Source organism: Dermacentor silvarum, chromosome 4 (assembly GCF_013339745.2).
Source record: "Dermacentor silvarum isolate Dsil-2018 chromosome 4, BIME_Dsil_1.4, whole genome shotgun sequence".
NCBI lineage: Eukaryota > Metazoa > Arthropoda > Arachnida > Ixodida > Ixodidae > Dermacentor > Dermacentor silvarum.
The window spans coordinates 136,084,913-136,103,195 of NC_051157.2; the positions used below are offsets into that span (position 1 = coordinate 136,084,913).

Genomic DNA, 18,283 nt, shown 5'->3' on the forward strand with positions numbered 1-18,283 from the left:
ATGCTGTATATGTGAGTGAACGATTGCGAAGGTGAGGCGGCGATCGCGGCTCGATCTCCCGCACGCACGGGCGGGAAGCGGGAAGAAAGCGCGCCGTGTTCCAATTGCGCGAGAGGCTCCGGAGGGAGGGTAGGGAGTCGGAGGAGGGGTTCTACTCTGCTGGGCCGCAAGGCTCTGGGGGGGGGGGGAGAGAGTATAGGGAGGGAGCGGGGTGGCAGGCGCATTCTACGCGCTCACTGCAGCGTTTTGACAGCAAGTTCTCCCGGTCATGGAGTGACATGCGTTCATGTTTGCTTTTGTGCGCCTGACACCATGCTTGTTAATTTAGTTACTATGCCTATGTTTACAAGTTTATACGGCCGATAAAGCTACTATCCTTACTTCGTATAGCTGTCCACTAATTTGCTATTGCAGTCGGTGCTTCGCCTTTCGGGCGGAACTGCGCCTTTTTTTTCAATAATCGTTTACCGCAGACATTTTTTTTTACCTGGATAACAGACCCAACCGATATTTTCTTGATAAGTCGCGCAACGTTTCCCTTTCTTAGGTGGGGTGAGGCTTTGTTTGGTCACAATATCAATTCTTTTGATTTATCGTTTATTTGAGAGCGTTATGCCTATACCTTTCAGAAAATAGATAACACTTGAGTATGCGTGACTCATAAAAAGCCTCATTTAAGTTGTCCTGTTGCACGGAAAGTGGGCATGCCGCGTCGTCGAGACTTGATTTCGTAGGAAAAATTCGTCACCTAAAAACAATTGTGTTCAACGTAATTTTGCATTTGGTTTTGCAATATTGTTTTTCAATCTAGCGCATCTTACGGTCATTAAAGAGGTTTCTGTAGTTCTAGTGTGCTCCTCTTTTTATGTCTATGGTGGCACGAACTCTTTGGAGAGTACCTCGCGCCTGTCAAAGACTTATTTATTTATTTATTTATTTATTTATTTATTTATTTCCACTGCAATTTCTATTGATAATTTCAGCGCGGTGGGAAACGCCTATATAGGTTACAATAGGATACATATAACACGTTAGAAAATCAGTACAGGTTGTATAAAGTAAAAGAACGTAAGTGGCACAAACGACGCACTTCAGCGTCACGCACAAAAAGGAAAAGAGCATTCATTAGGCTAAATACGACCCAAATGTTTTTATTGTAGGTTGTCTGACTTGAATGTTTGTTAGACTATCCCAGTCACTGACACCTTGCGGAAAAATAACATTTGTAACAGTTGTTCTTGGTTCGAAAAAGCGTTATTGTGAGCTCGTGTCTGTCTTGTGGCGCATCCGAAAAAAGTGATAATTTTGATGGTAGTTGAAAAAATGTCCTTTAATTAAGTGGTATAGGAAGTTTAGTCAGGACTTATGATTTATTCCCACCCAGCGTTCAAGTATAGACCTTTGTAATAACTTTGTTATTGAGGAGCGCCCAAAATAATTGTATAGAAATCAAACCACCTGCTATTGCACTCGTTCAAGTTTTGCTTGCTATTTTAACGAGATAGCGTTAACGGCTCCGTGTCGCAGGAAACCCGACGTCGGTATTGGCGTCGGCGTCGGCGTAAGCATCTAGGTCTGGCGGAAATAAGCAAACCGAACGACATCATCCCGAACTACGCCCACCGGGTGGGCCCTTCGCGTGCCCCAAGGCGTTAGTGAAGAAAAATTGAATTCCTCAAAGTAAAATTCGTCAGGTAACCGTACACGACGACTTAACCACAAGCTACAGACCTGACAAAGTCGGATTGTAATTTGTGTATACAAGAAAAAAGCCTGATAAGCAGCGAGGAACCTTTGAATGCTATCGCGTTTCACTCTTAAAGCCGCAGCTTAAGCATCCTCCAATTCTGATGGTGATTTGCTGTACCTTAGTTCTAGGCAAGATTGAGGGGAATGTTGAAAACTGAGCCTTTCTAAAGTTTTAGTGTACGGGTCCTGGATTAAACAAATGTGGTCTAACAAAGGAATAATTCCAGATTTATAGACAATGAGTCTGACGGAGAGAGCAGTAACCTTAAGTGCTCTTCTAAGAAAGAATAGATTAAGATTAGCGTTATATGTTACGGTGCGAATGAGTTTACTTCATCTGAGATCATTAGTTACCCATAGATAAATATTTGTATTACGTGACCTCTCGCACGGGCAACACAGGAACACGAGAGCAAGTTTCTTGTGTCAATGGGCATAAAGAATGCTTTCTAAAAAAATTGACAGATATTTGCCAAGCTTTACACCCCGAAACAACTTTTTTGAATGCTTGATTTACCTGCTTTTTGCTCAATGGGCTTTCTGACTTTCGAATAAATAGTACAGTCATCTGTGTACTTGGTTTTAACCGGGATGTGCCCTACAATATGATTTATAAATTTAAGAAATAAAAGAGGGCCATTCACTGGCCCTGAGGGACGCCAAAGTCAACCGCTAGTTCATCGGAGGCGTGTTGTGAGAAGATGACGTGCTGTTGATGGTTAAGTTAGGATGGCAACGAGGCTATAAGCCTTCAGTTTTCAAAAATTGTTCCAACTTCAGCACGAAATTTTTGATAGAAACCTTATCAAATACCTCGACATATCAAAAAAAAAACATCAGTTCGGGAGCAATTATACCTTTCCTAATCCCTCTTGATGTTGCGTTAGTACATTGTGTTTCTCTAAGTGCTCAATGACACGTTTATAAATTATCTATTCCAGTATGTACTGAACTGACGATGTGACATATATGGCACTATAAATATTTACAAATTGCTTATTTTCGCCTTTAAAATGCGGCTTAATTCTGGCGGCTCTGCAATTACCAGGTAATCGGCCTTTTTGCAATGTCCTTGAAAATAGAAAATAAAATTCGGGGAAAAATTTGCACATTTTCTCAAACGTTCGTTGGGGTTACCATCCGATGAGATACGCTGAGGACAACATTGCTCATAGGTGGCAACAACATAGTGAATACAGCCATAGAGCTGTTATCTTGCTTAAACAGTGACCTGAAACGGCTGTTAAATGCATTTTCATGACTGACTTCAACACGACAACACTTTCATGACTTACTTCAAGCAGGCTGATAACAAACACATATTTCGTGATTTTAGGAGAAAGAGACCGCCAAAACCTCTCCGGAAATGAAGTAAAGAAGTCTGGCAACGAAACATTATATTAGCGTTCCTTGTTGAGGGCTACATTACGCTGCAGCTTTGACAAAGAAACTGAAATAGGTTAATTGTGGGACGCCTTGTCATTACAAAACTTTCTTTCTTCTTTCACCTCTTTTGGTTTCTTTCCAGCTGGATCGTCTCCGGATAAATGCAGAGGTAACGAGTTTTTTCTTGGATACATTCGGAACAAAGTGCACTATACATTGAGTAACAATGTTCCTAAATAGCTGGCAAAGCGACTCCACATCATAATAAGCAATTAAAAATTATCACAATGAAACGAGAGTATATATAAAATTGACACATCATCGGCACAAGAAAATGTTCAAAATATAGACTATATAGAAAATTTGTGTATAGTTCGTAGTACAGCCACATGGTCTGATATACCTGGCAGTATTTCGTAGTTGTAGTTTTGGTTAATACATCCTATTATGAGGAATGGACGACTAATAGGTTTGAAACTTCGCTAAATATAAGTATAGCCAATTAGCAGCTGCAGTGTATTAAAATTAAACGCCTTATCTAGCATATTTTTTCTTGCGGTATCATTGGAGCGCATTGTTTACAAGCTTCGCCAGTCTACGTGGTGTAAGTTGAAGTCACCAGGCAGTATTAATTTATCTCCAGTTTTCATATACCTATTATATAGCTTTTAAGTTCCTCCAAAACAAATAGAGATGAGCCGGCTGGTCTATACATCACAACGATAATGTACCATACATTAGCATCATATTCCTTGCAAGATCAAAACTTTTATAGCCTTTCGTGAAGCGAATACAAACTCTTCATCCTTTGAACTTACGGTCTTTTCTTGTATGCGTTCAAGCCACTTAGAACAAATTCACAGTGATTAAACTGTACATTTTACCAAGTCTCTGTTGACAAAGCAATGTCAGGCTCATAAGACAAGTAGCTCGTAATATTGACGCCTTGTTGCGATTTACCGGACGCGTTTTGTTTTTCGTGCTTTTTTTGATGTTCTGGTGTGAAGAACGCAAAGATTGACACAAAAACGCAATTTTCTTGACAACTACTGCAGCGAAAGCGCACTGAAGCACCTACGGGTCATTGCTGGACCATAGTATGACCAGCAATGGATGGGCAGCACTGTATATCTGCCAATGTTTCCGCGTGCACTCTATTCATGGACTTTTGGTTTTCTACAGAACCAAATGCCCAAAAAAGGCATTTGGTTCCGTAGAGATACCAGTAATCCTGACGAGGAAAGTTAGCGCCAACGAAAAGTCGTTTCTCGTCTTTGTTTTTTCACTTGCCTTTCTTTTTTCTTGTTGTCTTTTTGCTTGCACTAATTTTCATCGTCAGTAATGCTGGTATCTCTACAGAACAAAATGGATTTTAATTCTGCGAAATCCATGTGGGGAGCTCAAGCGTACTGCGCAGATTTCTGAATTACCTTATTGATGTCATTGATGTTATTATTAAGATACAAAAAATCCTACCACCACTGTGGCATATGTGACTGTAGCGCATTGTCACAATGCTTTTGTGAAGCACATCGTGCAATGTTTTCTTCACTAGTCGCACAAGAAACAAGCAACAGCATTCTTTTTGTATACAATGCACTTACGCAGGTAATATCAGTGCCCGGACAAGATAATATCTGTTCAAAGTGCAGAAACGTTCTTGGCAACGATAATTATAGAACACAAAAAAGCAACAATGAGCACACACACTTACCTTTTGTTTCAACGAACCAAGGCAGGCATTCGTCTTCGAATGTGCAGTATTCTAGGAAGTATTCAGACACAAGTAACATTAGCAGCCATCCAAACAACTGAATGCATACGTTGCATTGTACGAAATAAGCAATGTTCACCTCACTCTGTCAGAAATATCTGTAAGACCACTTTATGCCAAGACCTAACGAAGAATGCTTTTCTGCTGTACACACTGCAAGTATCCTAGGGAACACTACTAGTAAAGTTCAGCACACGTACTCGCAAAAATATTTGACTCTCATAGCTGCTACTCCTAAAATATTTGAAGCAACTAAGCATACCAGAACGGGGTTGAAGAAGCGATGGTAATCACAGAGCTAGATTGGAAAGAAACTCCTGAGAACACCCACATTGCGGTAAATCTTCGCTGCTGTGAGGCTTGATCTAATTTTGTCGTCTCTCGGAAACGCAACGCCACACTAAACTTTTCTGAGGTTTTAACACGAAAGTGTTTTATGCCGGGGTCCACCAAGACTTCACTGACGTATTTCCGTCACGGAAATACGTCATAGAACATAATACAAAGAAAGAAACCAGAAGAAAAAGTTCCACAAACATGCAAAATTTGGGAATCGAACCCACGACCTCTCGGTCCGCGACGATAGATCGCCGAGCGTTTAACCCATTGCGCCACAAACGCATTTGCAGAGAGCTACACAGACGCGCCTTATATATCTAACTCTCCTCCGTGTACCCGCGCTCTTGCTCGGGGCGGTGCCGCCGCCTACGAGCAGAAAAGAGAAGTACTGCATTATGACACTAACGCGCACCGACAGTGAACGCTTCGGTGGTCTCAGCTCTACGACGCCTCGATGCCAGCATTCGAAGGGACGCTGGCATCATGAAGCACTACCAACGCCACCTAGGTGGCGTTGGTAGTGGCGTTCACCGTACTCAGCACAGCGGAGCGCGGCCTCCGCAATTAGCTCTGAAAATGTTTCTGAAGTTGATCGCGGAGGCTGCAATTACGACGCGCTGTACGCGCTGATTTGACTCGGTGACGATTCAGTTACGTGCTTTGTCTTGCGCGTTGTATTAGTGTGTCAGTTACGTGCTTCGTCTTTCGCGTTGTGCTAGCGTGTGCAGCGTAGTGCAGCTTCCATATGCACGACGGTTGCTCATGGTCATCGACGTTGGTAGTCGTGATGGAGGAGACGTGCCACCAGGCGTCAGCGTGGGTGCATCAACGCCTAAGGGCGCTTTAGCCACAAAACACCAATAGACATTATATATCAATGTGCAATAAACATTACACTACTTCTGTGAAGACACGTTTCACTTTCGTGTTCTATACCGATTCCTATATAAGAGGGATCAACCACATTTTTTTTTTTTTTTTTGTGGTGCGCACTCAAGGTTTTCACGTCCACCAATGGAGACCAAAGTTTTTTTTTTTGAAACAAGCAGACAGTTCAGAGCTGTGATACGCCTGGATAACGTGGAACTTCGGAAAACGTCGCAGACCATACACAAATCATATGTTATATGGTCGACGACAAGGAAGCTTCCGGGTCTTGAATCATCAAATGGTGTCAAGCTTAAGTGCTACGATGCAAGTAGGTTTCTCGCTATTTGAGCTTCGACTTTTCAGAGTTCACATGAGGCAGTGCCATTTCGACTATCATATTCGAGTCGATGGCCATACTCCGCGCAGTTCCCGAATGACAGTAGTCGACAAGTTTGGGCGTCATGTTAGCCCTAAGTTGCACTGCTTCTTAGAACTTGAAGAAAAAAACTAAAAATTCAGTCAGCACATTTTCCAAGCCACAAGAGTGTTACAGTATCTTGCGTTGCAAGAAATTCAACTTAATTAACCAACAAGCCACTAAAGTAGCCTCAATTTCACGCCAACTGTAGCCAGATATCACCGCGAATTCAACCCGTGTGCACGTAGAGGCTATATAAACCGGATGCGGGGCGCAATACGCTCAATTACAAGACTTAAACAAACGAGTGAATTCATAGCTACAGGTCATACTTCCCGATTGATAGTAAAGCAAGCGATAGACGCTCGGCAATGGTCACTCCAAGCGGAACAATAAACATTATGGGATACGACTTGGTAATGGAGACCACATGAATGTAGGCCTGAATCAAATTTGATTATTTTGATCAATTACTTTGCCTTTGGCAAACTAATTCAGCCTTGATTATTTTGATGAATAACTTTGCCTGTGGCAAACTAATTCAGCCTATGGCACTTAGACGAAACTGTCCTCGGTACCTACAGGATAAACCAATATGGTTCGACATGCAAACACAAGTCGAAGGTCTGCACAAATGCTATCACCTGCCTGCCTATTACGCCTACCTATCACGCCTGTCTACACACCTGTTTTTCAAGCCTGCCTTTCAAGGTGAATCCCTACGAAATTGCTCATCTTTCATTCGTTTTAAGAAAACCATAACTTGCGATCGTCGTTATAGCTTCACTTACTTCTTTGATGCTGATCCGATAAAATATCATATTCACCTTCTGCATAATTGACCTTTTTGGTTACAACTGTGGCGTCCCCAGCTAAACATGCATTCTTAACCTCAGTTAGCCTGTTCTCACGATTTCGCGATATGTGGAAACTGAGCTCATAAATTTAAACGGGACCCTTAAACGAGAGACATCTTACTTTGACGTCATGGCGTGGTCATCAAGCAAAAATACCTCCGCGCATCAGCATACGTCACCTAGAAACCCTCTCTTTGCACATGGTGCTTCCAACAAGGCTGAACACTCCATGTAACCCGCGCGGCTTTATTCATTTAAGATGCCATTGACTCAAGTCACCTCCTCTGCAACAGCAGCTGCTTTACAGACTGCCATAAGAGGTCAGACAGTTCACCTGCCAAGGTTGAGTTCGTTCAATGCGAAAACGTGCGATTACAAAGACATCGTTCTGAGCTAGACACCAGTCTCACTTTTCTTTAAAGGCGTCTACAAATTTCACCCGGGGTAGCAAATGGTGGGACATCCAACCAATACACAATGTTACAGGAAGATGAAGGCATAAATCTATGAGTAGCAGTTCAAGTTAGTTCGTCAATGAGTAGTTCGCCAATGAGTGTCGCTGGTGCCCGCGTTTTCACAGCGCAGCTGTTTAAGCCTGTCGTAATTTATTCCGCCTCCGACTGCGTTGCTAGAGTGTATTAGATTGGGGGAGTGGGTCCAGCGGAGGCCACGGCTAGCAGCGAGGGTGAAGCAAAAAACGCGGAAATTTGCGGTGGCGCATCCATCGCCTTCTTCCGCAGCTCCGGCAAATCTGGTGCCTCTGCGGACCGACGCACCGGCGGCGGTGACGGCGGCGCCGAGCTGTCGTCTGCTCGACGCGCCGTTTGTATGAGTGTTGTATGGGTGTTCTGTGCGCGCGCGGCCGAGGCTACCGTGGCGTTCAGGAGAAGGCGACGGTGGCGCCACCTGTATTTTAATAAAAAAAATTCTCAGAGCAGAGCCCTCGTTGGACCCACTCCCCCAATCTAGTACACTCTAGCGTTGCCTAGCAATCACCTCGCGGAGCGTCGTGCGCAATGCTTGAGAGAGAGAAAGAGGAAGTGAGAGAAAGTGCGCGCGTCGCACGCTATGCTCAAGAGAAAGGTAAATGAGAGGAAGAAACAAAATGTAGTAGCACCAACGAGGCCACGAGCAGAGGTGCTGCCTACGCCATCCGCGCTTCTCCGTTTCCCCGCATAAGTGCCGAACGCTCGCGCTTACCGTGACTGCAACAGGCGCCTCTGGCGGCTGCTCCGCCGAGGTCTCACCAGCTGCGCGCTGATGCGCATGCGCCGTGACGTCATTCGGGCGTGTCGTCGGCTGCACGCCGCCCGTACACTGTGCATAGCTTTCGTCCCAGTTCCCCTACGTCCTCGACCACCCCGACTGCGCAGGCCCTCCACATGGTGGAAGGTTTTGGTGAACAAAAATTTAATTTCTTGCAGTGGAAACCGTCACAAAAATGGTAAAGTATGATTTTACCATTCGGCGTCGGATTCGCCGTCGGATTGTTTACCAATCGGCGTCAGTTTATAATTTGAATGTACGAGAAAATCTAATTCTGCTACGAGGAAACTGAAACACAAACCCCTTTTCCAGCATTTCTACCAGCCCTGCGCGCGTCGGGGCACCAGGAAACAATTAATAAAAATAATAAGAAAAGGTGCTAGGGCCTTCACATTTTAATACAAGACCACTTACATTGCCCCTGGAAAAACTACTTTCCAGCAATGCATTTCTCTTTGAAAGTGAAGCCAACTTTAAGGGGATCGGGGTAAGCTTGGTCTTTGTAAGCTGGCTTTCCCACGTTCAGTGTTGCAGTGACTGAAGCCTACTTGCCGTATGCGAACGATGCGATGCGAACGGGTCCCCATAATGCCATCGCGTTCTACACTTAAAGGCGAAGCTTAATCCTCCTCCAGTTTTTTTACCTGCAATACAAGTAATTCTAACAGCCATTCGAACGTTCATCTTCAGGCAAAAAAAAATCGGAATAGCGTGCACTAGTGGTGCAAGGCTAAAGACACAGCGGAGCTGATTGGTTCCTAGCTGGTCCTGGCTATACGAAGTGATGCTAAGTTATACGAAGTATTACTAAGTGTTGCTAAGTTATACAAACTGTATAAGCATTTAATACAGCATTTAATAAGCATTTATTGCAACGGGGTACGCGAAGCACTTGCTGTCCGAGCACACGTAAGGGAAGCGGGGCGAAAGCTATTCACAGTGCACGGTCGGGGCGCCGCAGACGATACACCGCGATGGCGTCACGGTGCATGCGCAGTAGCGGGCAGCTGGTGGGACCTGGGCCGAGCCACCGCCAGACGCGCCTGATGCAGTCCCGGACATCGCCAGCGTTCGGCGCTAATGCGGGGAAACAGAGCAGCACGTATGGCGTCGGCAGCACCTCTGCGTGTTGCCCGTTGGTGCTGCTACAATTTGTTTTTCTCTGTCTCTCTCTCTCTCTCTCATTTTCTATTTCTCTCTCCCGAGCATAGCGCGCGACGCTCCGCGACGTGGCCGCTAGGCAACGAAGTGGCGGGCGGCACACATTACGGCCTGCTTAAACAGCTCCTGCTGTTAAAAAAAGAGGCTATAAGTCGTTAACGATATGGTGTACTCTGTTTCAAGCGTGCGAAAAGTGCAGAAGTAGGCGCAGGAAAATGAAGAATGCAAGTAGGTAAGTGCTTTTCAATTCTCTCTTAGTGTTTGCGATAACCCAGCGAATGAAATGAAAAAAAGACGTTATTCCAGGGACGCAGAATGCTTCAGGATGAAGAATATGCGCTCGAAAGGTGGCAGAACGTCGGAAGTTCAAGTGTCACGGCTCTCAGAGAACCATATGATAGACGCCCGGCAACGGACAGTCTGTGGTGATCCATGAATTTCACGTGCTCAGTCCCGTATTTCGGACACGGTAAGTTCTGAATTGCAAATTTGGCAAGCTGGTAAAATCCACCTTCAATAGCACCACTTGCGATAGAACCAAAGAGAACACAACACCTGCGCTCTGTTCGTGTATGCTTGCTTGTCCCTATCGTAGGTAGTGCTTTACGAGATGGAACTTTTTTTCAAACAGAGCTTTCAAACCAGTTCTCTTCAATAAATTTAACCTTACTTTTCAATCTATATATATGCCCTTTATTTCAACAAATAAATGACATCATTCGTGCAAACAAAGGTGCACAAAGCGCCGAAGCGATGAAAGATACAAATTGCACAAATTGTCGCTGTGCGTCTTACCGTAGGGTGGGCATTCGCCATCGCTAAACTCAATGTCGTCAATCATAATTCCGGAACCCATATTCACACCTGCGGTAGCGACGCCTTCAAAGACGAGCTGATGTAAAAAGAAAACCAACGTTTGAGTACCACAGCAGAGGATGCATATTTGCACTAAATTGTTGTTACCATGATTGCAATGACATTGCCAAAAACGGAAAAAAAGCAATGACATTGCACTGAAGTGGCTTCATGCAATACATTGCCATCACACTTGCCCTCGTTCTTCTACCAGATAAAAAGGGATCTTTTATGCAAAAAATACACAGGAAGTAATAAACTGAGGCCTTCTCTATTTGAAAAAAATAATAAAGAGGGTTCCTACTCAAGCAACTAACAGAAGCATTCTAAGCAACGCAGAGAAAGAGTGGATACAAGCTGCTCAGATCAATTAAGAAATATTTAATGGCGTTGCTCTTCGCAAATACAGGAATGGCTGAGTGCTTGTACATGAATGCAAGCCAGTTGTCCGGTTTACACTAGGAGGAAGTACTCCATCTGCAGGTTCAAGCCTCGTACCACCAGTCGCCAAGCAACATGAGCGTGGAAAGAGCCGCACAAAAGTGCAAATATAACAGAAGCAAAATAAAATGTCTACTCACGCTCCACCTATTTCTTGAAGAGATGGACACTCGTCGTGCTATCCATAGGCCATCTGTCAGTGGCGTAGCCACAGATACTAGGGGGTCCCGTAGCACAGTCTCTTTCGTGAATCTGTCACAGCAATACGCACACACAGGGTTTGCGATTGAATTCATTGCACAGCGTTGAAGGGAACTCAGTTTGGTAACTGTCGCTAATATTGTGACCTTCAAGGGATGACAAACAGGTCATTGAAACTAGGCACCTAACTTTCGCGAGAATATGCTTTATTTTCTGGCGCATTTACCACGCCAGAGTCAGGCAATGTTCTGGAATTTGTTCATTAACAACATTCTCTATCAATGTACTCTGAGTTTGACGACTTGTATAGCGTACCTTTAACAGCGGTAAATTGCGTAGCTCTATAAACGTGGGTAATAACTTTAATATAAATGTAACAGCCATGATGCTTCATATCATGGGTTATTTTTGAGACGTCGCAAGCTAAGTAACAAACAGTATTGCATGAATAAATTAAATTATGGGGTTTTACGTTCCAAAAGCGCCATCTGATTATGTGGCACGCCATGGAGTTCTTACCACCACCTGCGGTTATTTAACGTGCACCTTAATATAAGTACATGGGTGTCTTCTGAATTTCGCCCACATTGAAATGCGGCCACCGAGGCCGGGTTTCGATACCGCGGCCTCGTGCATGATATAGTAACAGGCAGCAGTGACCGCAATACCACTTCTGTGTATTAACATATTTTCCCACACGAGGAATTGTGGTTTACTTTTAGTAATGACGTGGGAACAGCGTCTTAGCCTACAGTTAGCCCGCCATTAGCCTGCAATTTAGCCTTGAAGTGGATATAAACTGGGCAACGGTGCTGAGTGCATATCGCGGGTATTGCATGCACGTGGGAATGGGCAAGCTAATTTCTAGATTAATGGTAATTGCACGAGGGTTCTATGGTAGAATATATGTAGCCAAGTCAAGCCATTAGTCGCAACGCCTGAGTTCACTTATTTGCATATCGCCCAGTGGGCATTAGAGTATGGGGGGGGGGGGGGGCGGGAGGTGTAGATATTCCGCCTTTGACAATGTCATAGGAAAAAATATAAAATTTACAAGTAGACGTGCTTTTTGAACGAAATAAAGGAACGAACGATAAGACTTATATATTACTTCATAATAATGTATGTTAATCACTCACCCTTTTGCTTCTGTACAGTAAAAAATGAGCCAGTACATTTGAGCGTTTAATTTTAATATGCTAAACTTAATTTCACCATTATAAGTCAATGGTACCTATCATAGCATAGGTTGTTCTGCCTTTCTTTTATAACACATTCGCTTCAACACTTCTGCCTGTCACGTGGAGGCCAGACTTGCTATATACACACTTAAAATATCACCACCCTCAAACTGAAATGCGTTGAATCGAGCTCATTGTAAAAACCACAATTCTGTTTAGCCTACCGTTTTGAGCACAGCGTGCAGAAGTATTCTAAATAACCACATATATTAACAAGTTGCACACCAGATTCAGCCATCTTTATAGACGGCATGTGTAAGGTTTCAGTCGTGGTCCTACTGAAATCGAGTCCGACGTCGCGGATTTGATACCGGCCACTAATGGCTCATTCACAGTAGGCCGACACGACACCGATTTTGTTCTGCCGACTGCTGGCGACAGCAGTTTCTAGAACGGAAAACGCTGAGGCCAACGGTTTAAATGAAGGAAAACGCTGTCGCCAACAGTCAGTAGACCAAATTCGGTGCCATGTCGGCCTAGTGTGAATGAGCCTGAAGGCCACTTTTCTGTCGGCACAGATGCAATAAGCACTCGCTTACGGTTAGCCACTACGGCGTGCCTCATAATCAGATCATGGTGTTTGCACGTAAAACCCTATAATTGTTTTTTCCCTGCTGAATCTACTAGTGCTCACGAAAGTTCTATGATTTGCTGAAAGCAATGTCTTTTTAGACATCATACTTAATACAACCATACAGACCTCTTAGCGCTTAACTAGATGCAAGTAAATGCAGACAGCGATAGGGAGCGGGGTTCGCTCACGCTCGGACATTTACTTTGAAATATGGAGGTCAGCTGTACTGACCTGTACACGTTAAGGCGTCCCAGGAACCCGTGGCCGCTAAACCAGAAAGTGACGCATGTGGATTCGGTGGGTGGACGTGACCACATGAACACCCTGGACACTGGATGGTGCGAGTCTACTGCAGTCGTGTTCAGGTACAAGTAGCGGCCTGCGATGAATGAAAAAATTGAAAAAACGTAGCGTTTCTCTTTTGTTCAGCTCAACACTTGACCCATGTATGACATCAAAAGGAACAAGTCTGCCAGGCACAAATCTTCCAACACAGAGTGAAATGAGAAGCTCACCGATGCTGTCAAACAACGACATCGGATCTCTGCGGGATAGATCGGTTGATGTCTTGCGATTCCATTTTTGAGAAAACTGCAGCGTCTGCTTAGACTCCTCGTGACTGTACGTATCTGGTATTTGCCTTCCATAACTTTACTCTCATTTATTAATTCCCCCGCCTTTGTATTACAGCTTCATTTTCAATAATTTTTGAAAATGCATTTGAGACAACAAGCGCGACAACTGCATTTTTATAGCGTTTAGGGTTGTGCGGCGCTTACCAGGCGATCATTACTTAATAAGCGAGTTTTGGCCAGGCTCACGTGTCACAACCAGGCTTGTGAACTGAAGAGTAGTGCACTATCTGAGGAAAATGAATTGGGAGCATGGTCCCAATGGACGGGAGCTCTAAATAAAAGTACTTAAACTTCCCTTTTGCCTTTTCATGAAACTGCATGATAAGTTCACAGTTTCGCACACCAAGACCCGTTTACCTTACACAAAGTGGTCACAAAGGACATTGGTGGCGGTATTTTCAAGCCTACCAAATTTAGCGCTAACGAAGCGAATACAAGTCCCAACAGCCTGCGAATATGTAGGACCCTCCGGCGGGTACTATTTTTACTGCGCTGTTAAAACGTTGATAAATGAATGTTACTCCTAAATACATAAGAAAGTCGCATACATGAGCTCGACTGATGAGGAGTGTTTTTTATGCTGGAACACATCTAGAAGATGTACCTATAGTCAACTACGGCGCAAAATACATGGCTTCTTTGTAGCAAACTCCGGCAGCAAAAATGAGTGACCGAAGTTTTCGGGGCTCATGAACACAATGGTATCAGAACTTGGATAAACGGCAAACTCCGTCAGAAAAAATGAGTGACCGAAGTTTTCTGGGCTCATGAACACAATGGTATCAGAACTTGGATAAACGGGCTGTTTTCGCTCCTGCCTCTTTTTTCAGTATGTTTATCTTTCAACTCCTGTGCAAGCCAGCAAGGTCGAAGCGCATCTACATAAGTGACTTTTTTTTGTATTCCTTGTGCCTTGTCTTATCGGGCCTTAACATTTTATGTGAATCCCCCACAGAAGCTGAGGTCTGTCCTGGCAACTTTCTCGTACGATTTCCAGCCTCTAAGCAAATAATGTTCTTTGATGCTGGATGCGCTTGCTGCCTAGAAAAAAAGTCATCTTGACTATCATCATATAGAGCTTATGTCCACCAGAGGACGAAGACCTAGCATGATGATTAAAATTTACCGATGTCTTCCCCGTAGTTTAATGCACACAATACCTGCAAACAAATGTTTTTACCCTCTTGCGCTAACTCTATGGCGACCTTCGCTGCGTTACTCTTAAGAGGTATTATTCTACTCCCATAAACCACTGTTTCATTTTACGCGTTACCTGGCTCGGCAGTTATATACAGTTTTTTTCATCTCAACCGGAAAACGATCTAGCCACCGTTGCTCTCCAATCCCTTCTGTCGTCGTTGTGTCGCCTAAAATTACGCGCATCATGTTTGTCATCCCTCGTTGTGTGGTTTCTCAAGTGGCATTGTGGCCCTTCTAGTTTCTGTCTGATTGCTCACTGCCGACAAAATGTGCCGACCATATACAATTCTCTTCAGGGATATTAATAAGCTCACGTTCGCGGCTTGACAGTGCCTGCCATATCCACTCGCTAAAAGTTGATTACTTCTGGAAACGTGTTCTCATGATTTGTGTCCCCTGTAACTGCAGGCCCTAGACAAATTACTTGCTCAACAGAAGTCAGGTTGTTAATCTGTTAGGTTATAAAGCTAGACCTAATGTAACTAATGTAGGAGTACCCCAAAGTTCGACTCTCGGCCCACTTTTTTTCATAATTTATGTAAATGATCTGCCAACTTGTCTTACTACTTCAGAATGCTTGCTATATGCAGATGACACAACAATTGTTAACACTGATAAATGCCTCCAATCTTTGACATCTAAACTAAACAATGACCTGACAAGCTTGGCAGCTTGGTGCTTCCATAATAAATTGCAAATTAATCCTACTAAAACGAAGTTCGTTGTCTTTCACTCTCACCAACGTGTACATAATTATACCCCGCCAGTATTTCTAGATCAATTTGCAATTGAAGCAGAAGAAGAGGGTACTTTTTTGGGAATTAAACTGGACCATCACTTGAAATTTCACTCGCATGTTGCTTACCTGCGAAGGAAAATGGGTTACGGCATACGTGTTTTATTTCAATCCCGTGGTATATTTTCCCAGCCTACATTACTTTCGTTATACCACGCTTTTATTCATGCCCATATTAATTACTGTATCACTTCTTGGGGCAATACCTACAGCAACCACCTCGTCTCCCTTCGAACTATACAAAAACAATCCATTAGAATACTTACCCGCAGTCCTTATCGCAGTAACGCGAAAGCACTCCTACATGCCAACAACATCTTAACGGTCGATAACACTTTCAAATACAAGCTAGGTATATTGTTGTTCAAGCAAATTAACAATCAGCTTCCTCTGTTCATCATCCCTCAATCCAGCCTAATCAGAACGTAATCAGAACCAGCACGTAATCAGAATTTTATTTTACCTTGAATTCATACCAACTATGGCAAGCAAACGGCCTGCTTCACCGGAATATGTCTCTGGAATACCATACCACCGGCAATCAAAATCTCACAATCAATTGGCAAATTCAAAAAAAGAACTGAAAACTTTCCTCACATCCATGTCATATTCTGTGTAATTGTGGTTACTACTTTTTACTTCCCTTTGTTGTCCCGCTCCCTATCATACCAAGCTGTTCACAACCTTTTGTCGATGAAACATCTCATCAGGGGTTGTTTTACATTGCTAAAAATAGATGCAACTTTTTTTTTCGTTTATTTTCACTATTTTTTACTCTGTAATCATTCGACAACTGCTTAGATGTGTTGAATTACCTTTTGTTTCTTATCCTGTCTAATTATTGCTGTTGTTTTCTTTTTTTGCTGTTCTTTTTTTTTTCTTTCTCAAGTACATTGTTTTGTCTGCGATCTATATTATTTTTGTTTTCGCTACTGCTGTTTGCTGCTTTAATTAATTTTGCTACATTAACTACTGTTGGAGGTCCCGATTCAGTCTCCGACTATGGGACCTCCTTCTGTATACACAAATTTTGAAAATCATTCAATGCCCAAATAAAACCACTTCTGACTCTGACTCTGACTCTAAAGCTGCTCATTTACTATTCCAAGAGGCTGACTTAATCACGAAGTTTTATTTCCAAGCCAGCCTTTAATTCCTTAGTTATATTACTATAGTTTATTGCATAAACTTATGAACGTTCAATGCACACTTAGACATCGCTGGTCTGGCCGCTACCATTTATTTTACGTTATATCCTGCGTTACTGAACCAGAAAATATAACCCGCAAGCTGCAAATTGTCCGTGTATTTCTCGGATGCTAAACAGACCTAATGCAGCCTACATTACCTTCTAGAGTATCAGAAATTCGCAGCTTCGCACTTTTTTTTATTATTATTTCATGCGCATTCAAAGCGCTCATAATCTTTTTTCCCGCGCTCTCCATTTCTGGTAATAATTACTGTACTCTTTTTCCTATTACGGGCCTCCATATGTGATGTCTTGCCAACAAAACGATACCCCTCATTCCTTTTTTCGTTACTGCGTGCTAGATATACCTTAGTATTTATTGAACCATGCTGCCTGTTGATATTGTATATGCATTCTGGAATGTATTCACACGTTTTATTTTATTGCACCCCGCCACTGCCCAATGTATTGAAGGTAAGAACCCAGTCCAATGGATGGCTGATTTTAGTTCAAACCTCCTTCTTCACACTGCACTGACGGAAATAAATCATTACATTGTTAATAATAATACATTATTATTAATATATTATTATTATTATCACCATCATCACTATTATTATTATTATTATTATTATTATTATTATTATTACTGAAAATGAAAAATTGACATTCACTCGTCTTGTAGCCCGTAGGTGCAAGGGAAAATCCGTAGGGGTTTCATTATAGCTTGGGGCTTCTAAAAATGAGCGTAAAGTTTTCCATTTCACAAACCTTATTTCCCCTTGTAGGCTTCCGCAGAACTGATTTGACATATATTATCATTAGTCTCTAAATCTTACATCCTGACAATTAAATGCAGTTTTCTTTTCTGCACTTTATGACATCTCTGATACAGATTCATAACATAAACGGAGGCAATTCATTTTGCTTCGCAGAACACATATTTATTAAAATTCTTAAGCTGTGGTCTTCTTCGTCGCCAAGATCCTGATCACCCACAAAACAGCGAAGGTCGATCTCGAGTGACTTGAGTTCAAAATACGTGGTGGGAGCAGTGATGATGCATTTGGCTTGCCGCTTTCTACGCAATCATTGAACAAAAACACGCGTTTAGCGCATTTCCTACGGCAGCCATAAGCATGTTCACTTATCTCGCACTGAGCTTCTTGATTAGTAGCAAAGGTATTTCCTTGTGGTCAACGCATATGCTATCGTCATGTTCATCATCTCAAGTGGCATCATGGACAATGTTCCTGCTCTTATTCGGCGCTTTCTGTTCCATTAACTCTTGTTTCCATAAATTAAAGGCAATTAATGATGCAAAGTGAAAA

At 43.0% G+C, this 18,283-nt stretch overlaps 1 protein-coding gene across 1 annotated transcript in view; it reads right to left on the minus strand.

Moving 5' to 3' along the window:
- LOC119448918 (MAM and LDL-receptor class A domain-containing protein 2) overlaps positions 1-18,283 on the minus strand; it is a 666,053-nt gene that overhangs the window by 521,311 nt on the left and 126,459 nt on the right. Inside the window, exons 28-30 of the mRNA XM_049666563.1 lie at positions 13,364-13,511; positions 11,257-11,368; positions 10,616-10,712 (exon numbers count right to left, since the gene is read on the minus strand). Coding sequence (XP_049522520.1) covers positions 10,616-10,712; positions 11,257-11,368; positions 13,364-13,511 — 357 coding nt within the window. The remainder of the gene's footprint in view (positions 1-10,615; positions 10,713-11,256; positions 11,369-13,363; positions 13,512-18,283) is intronic.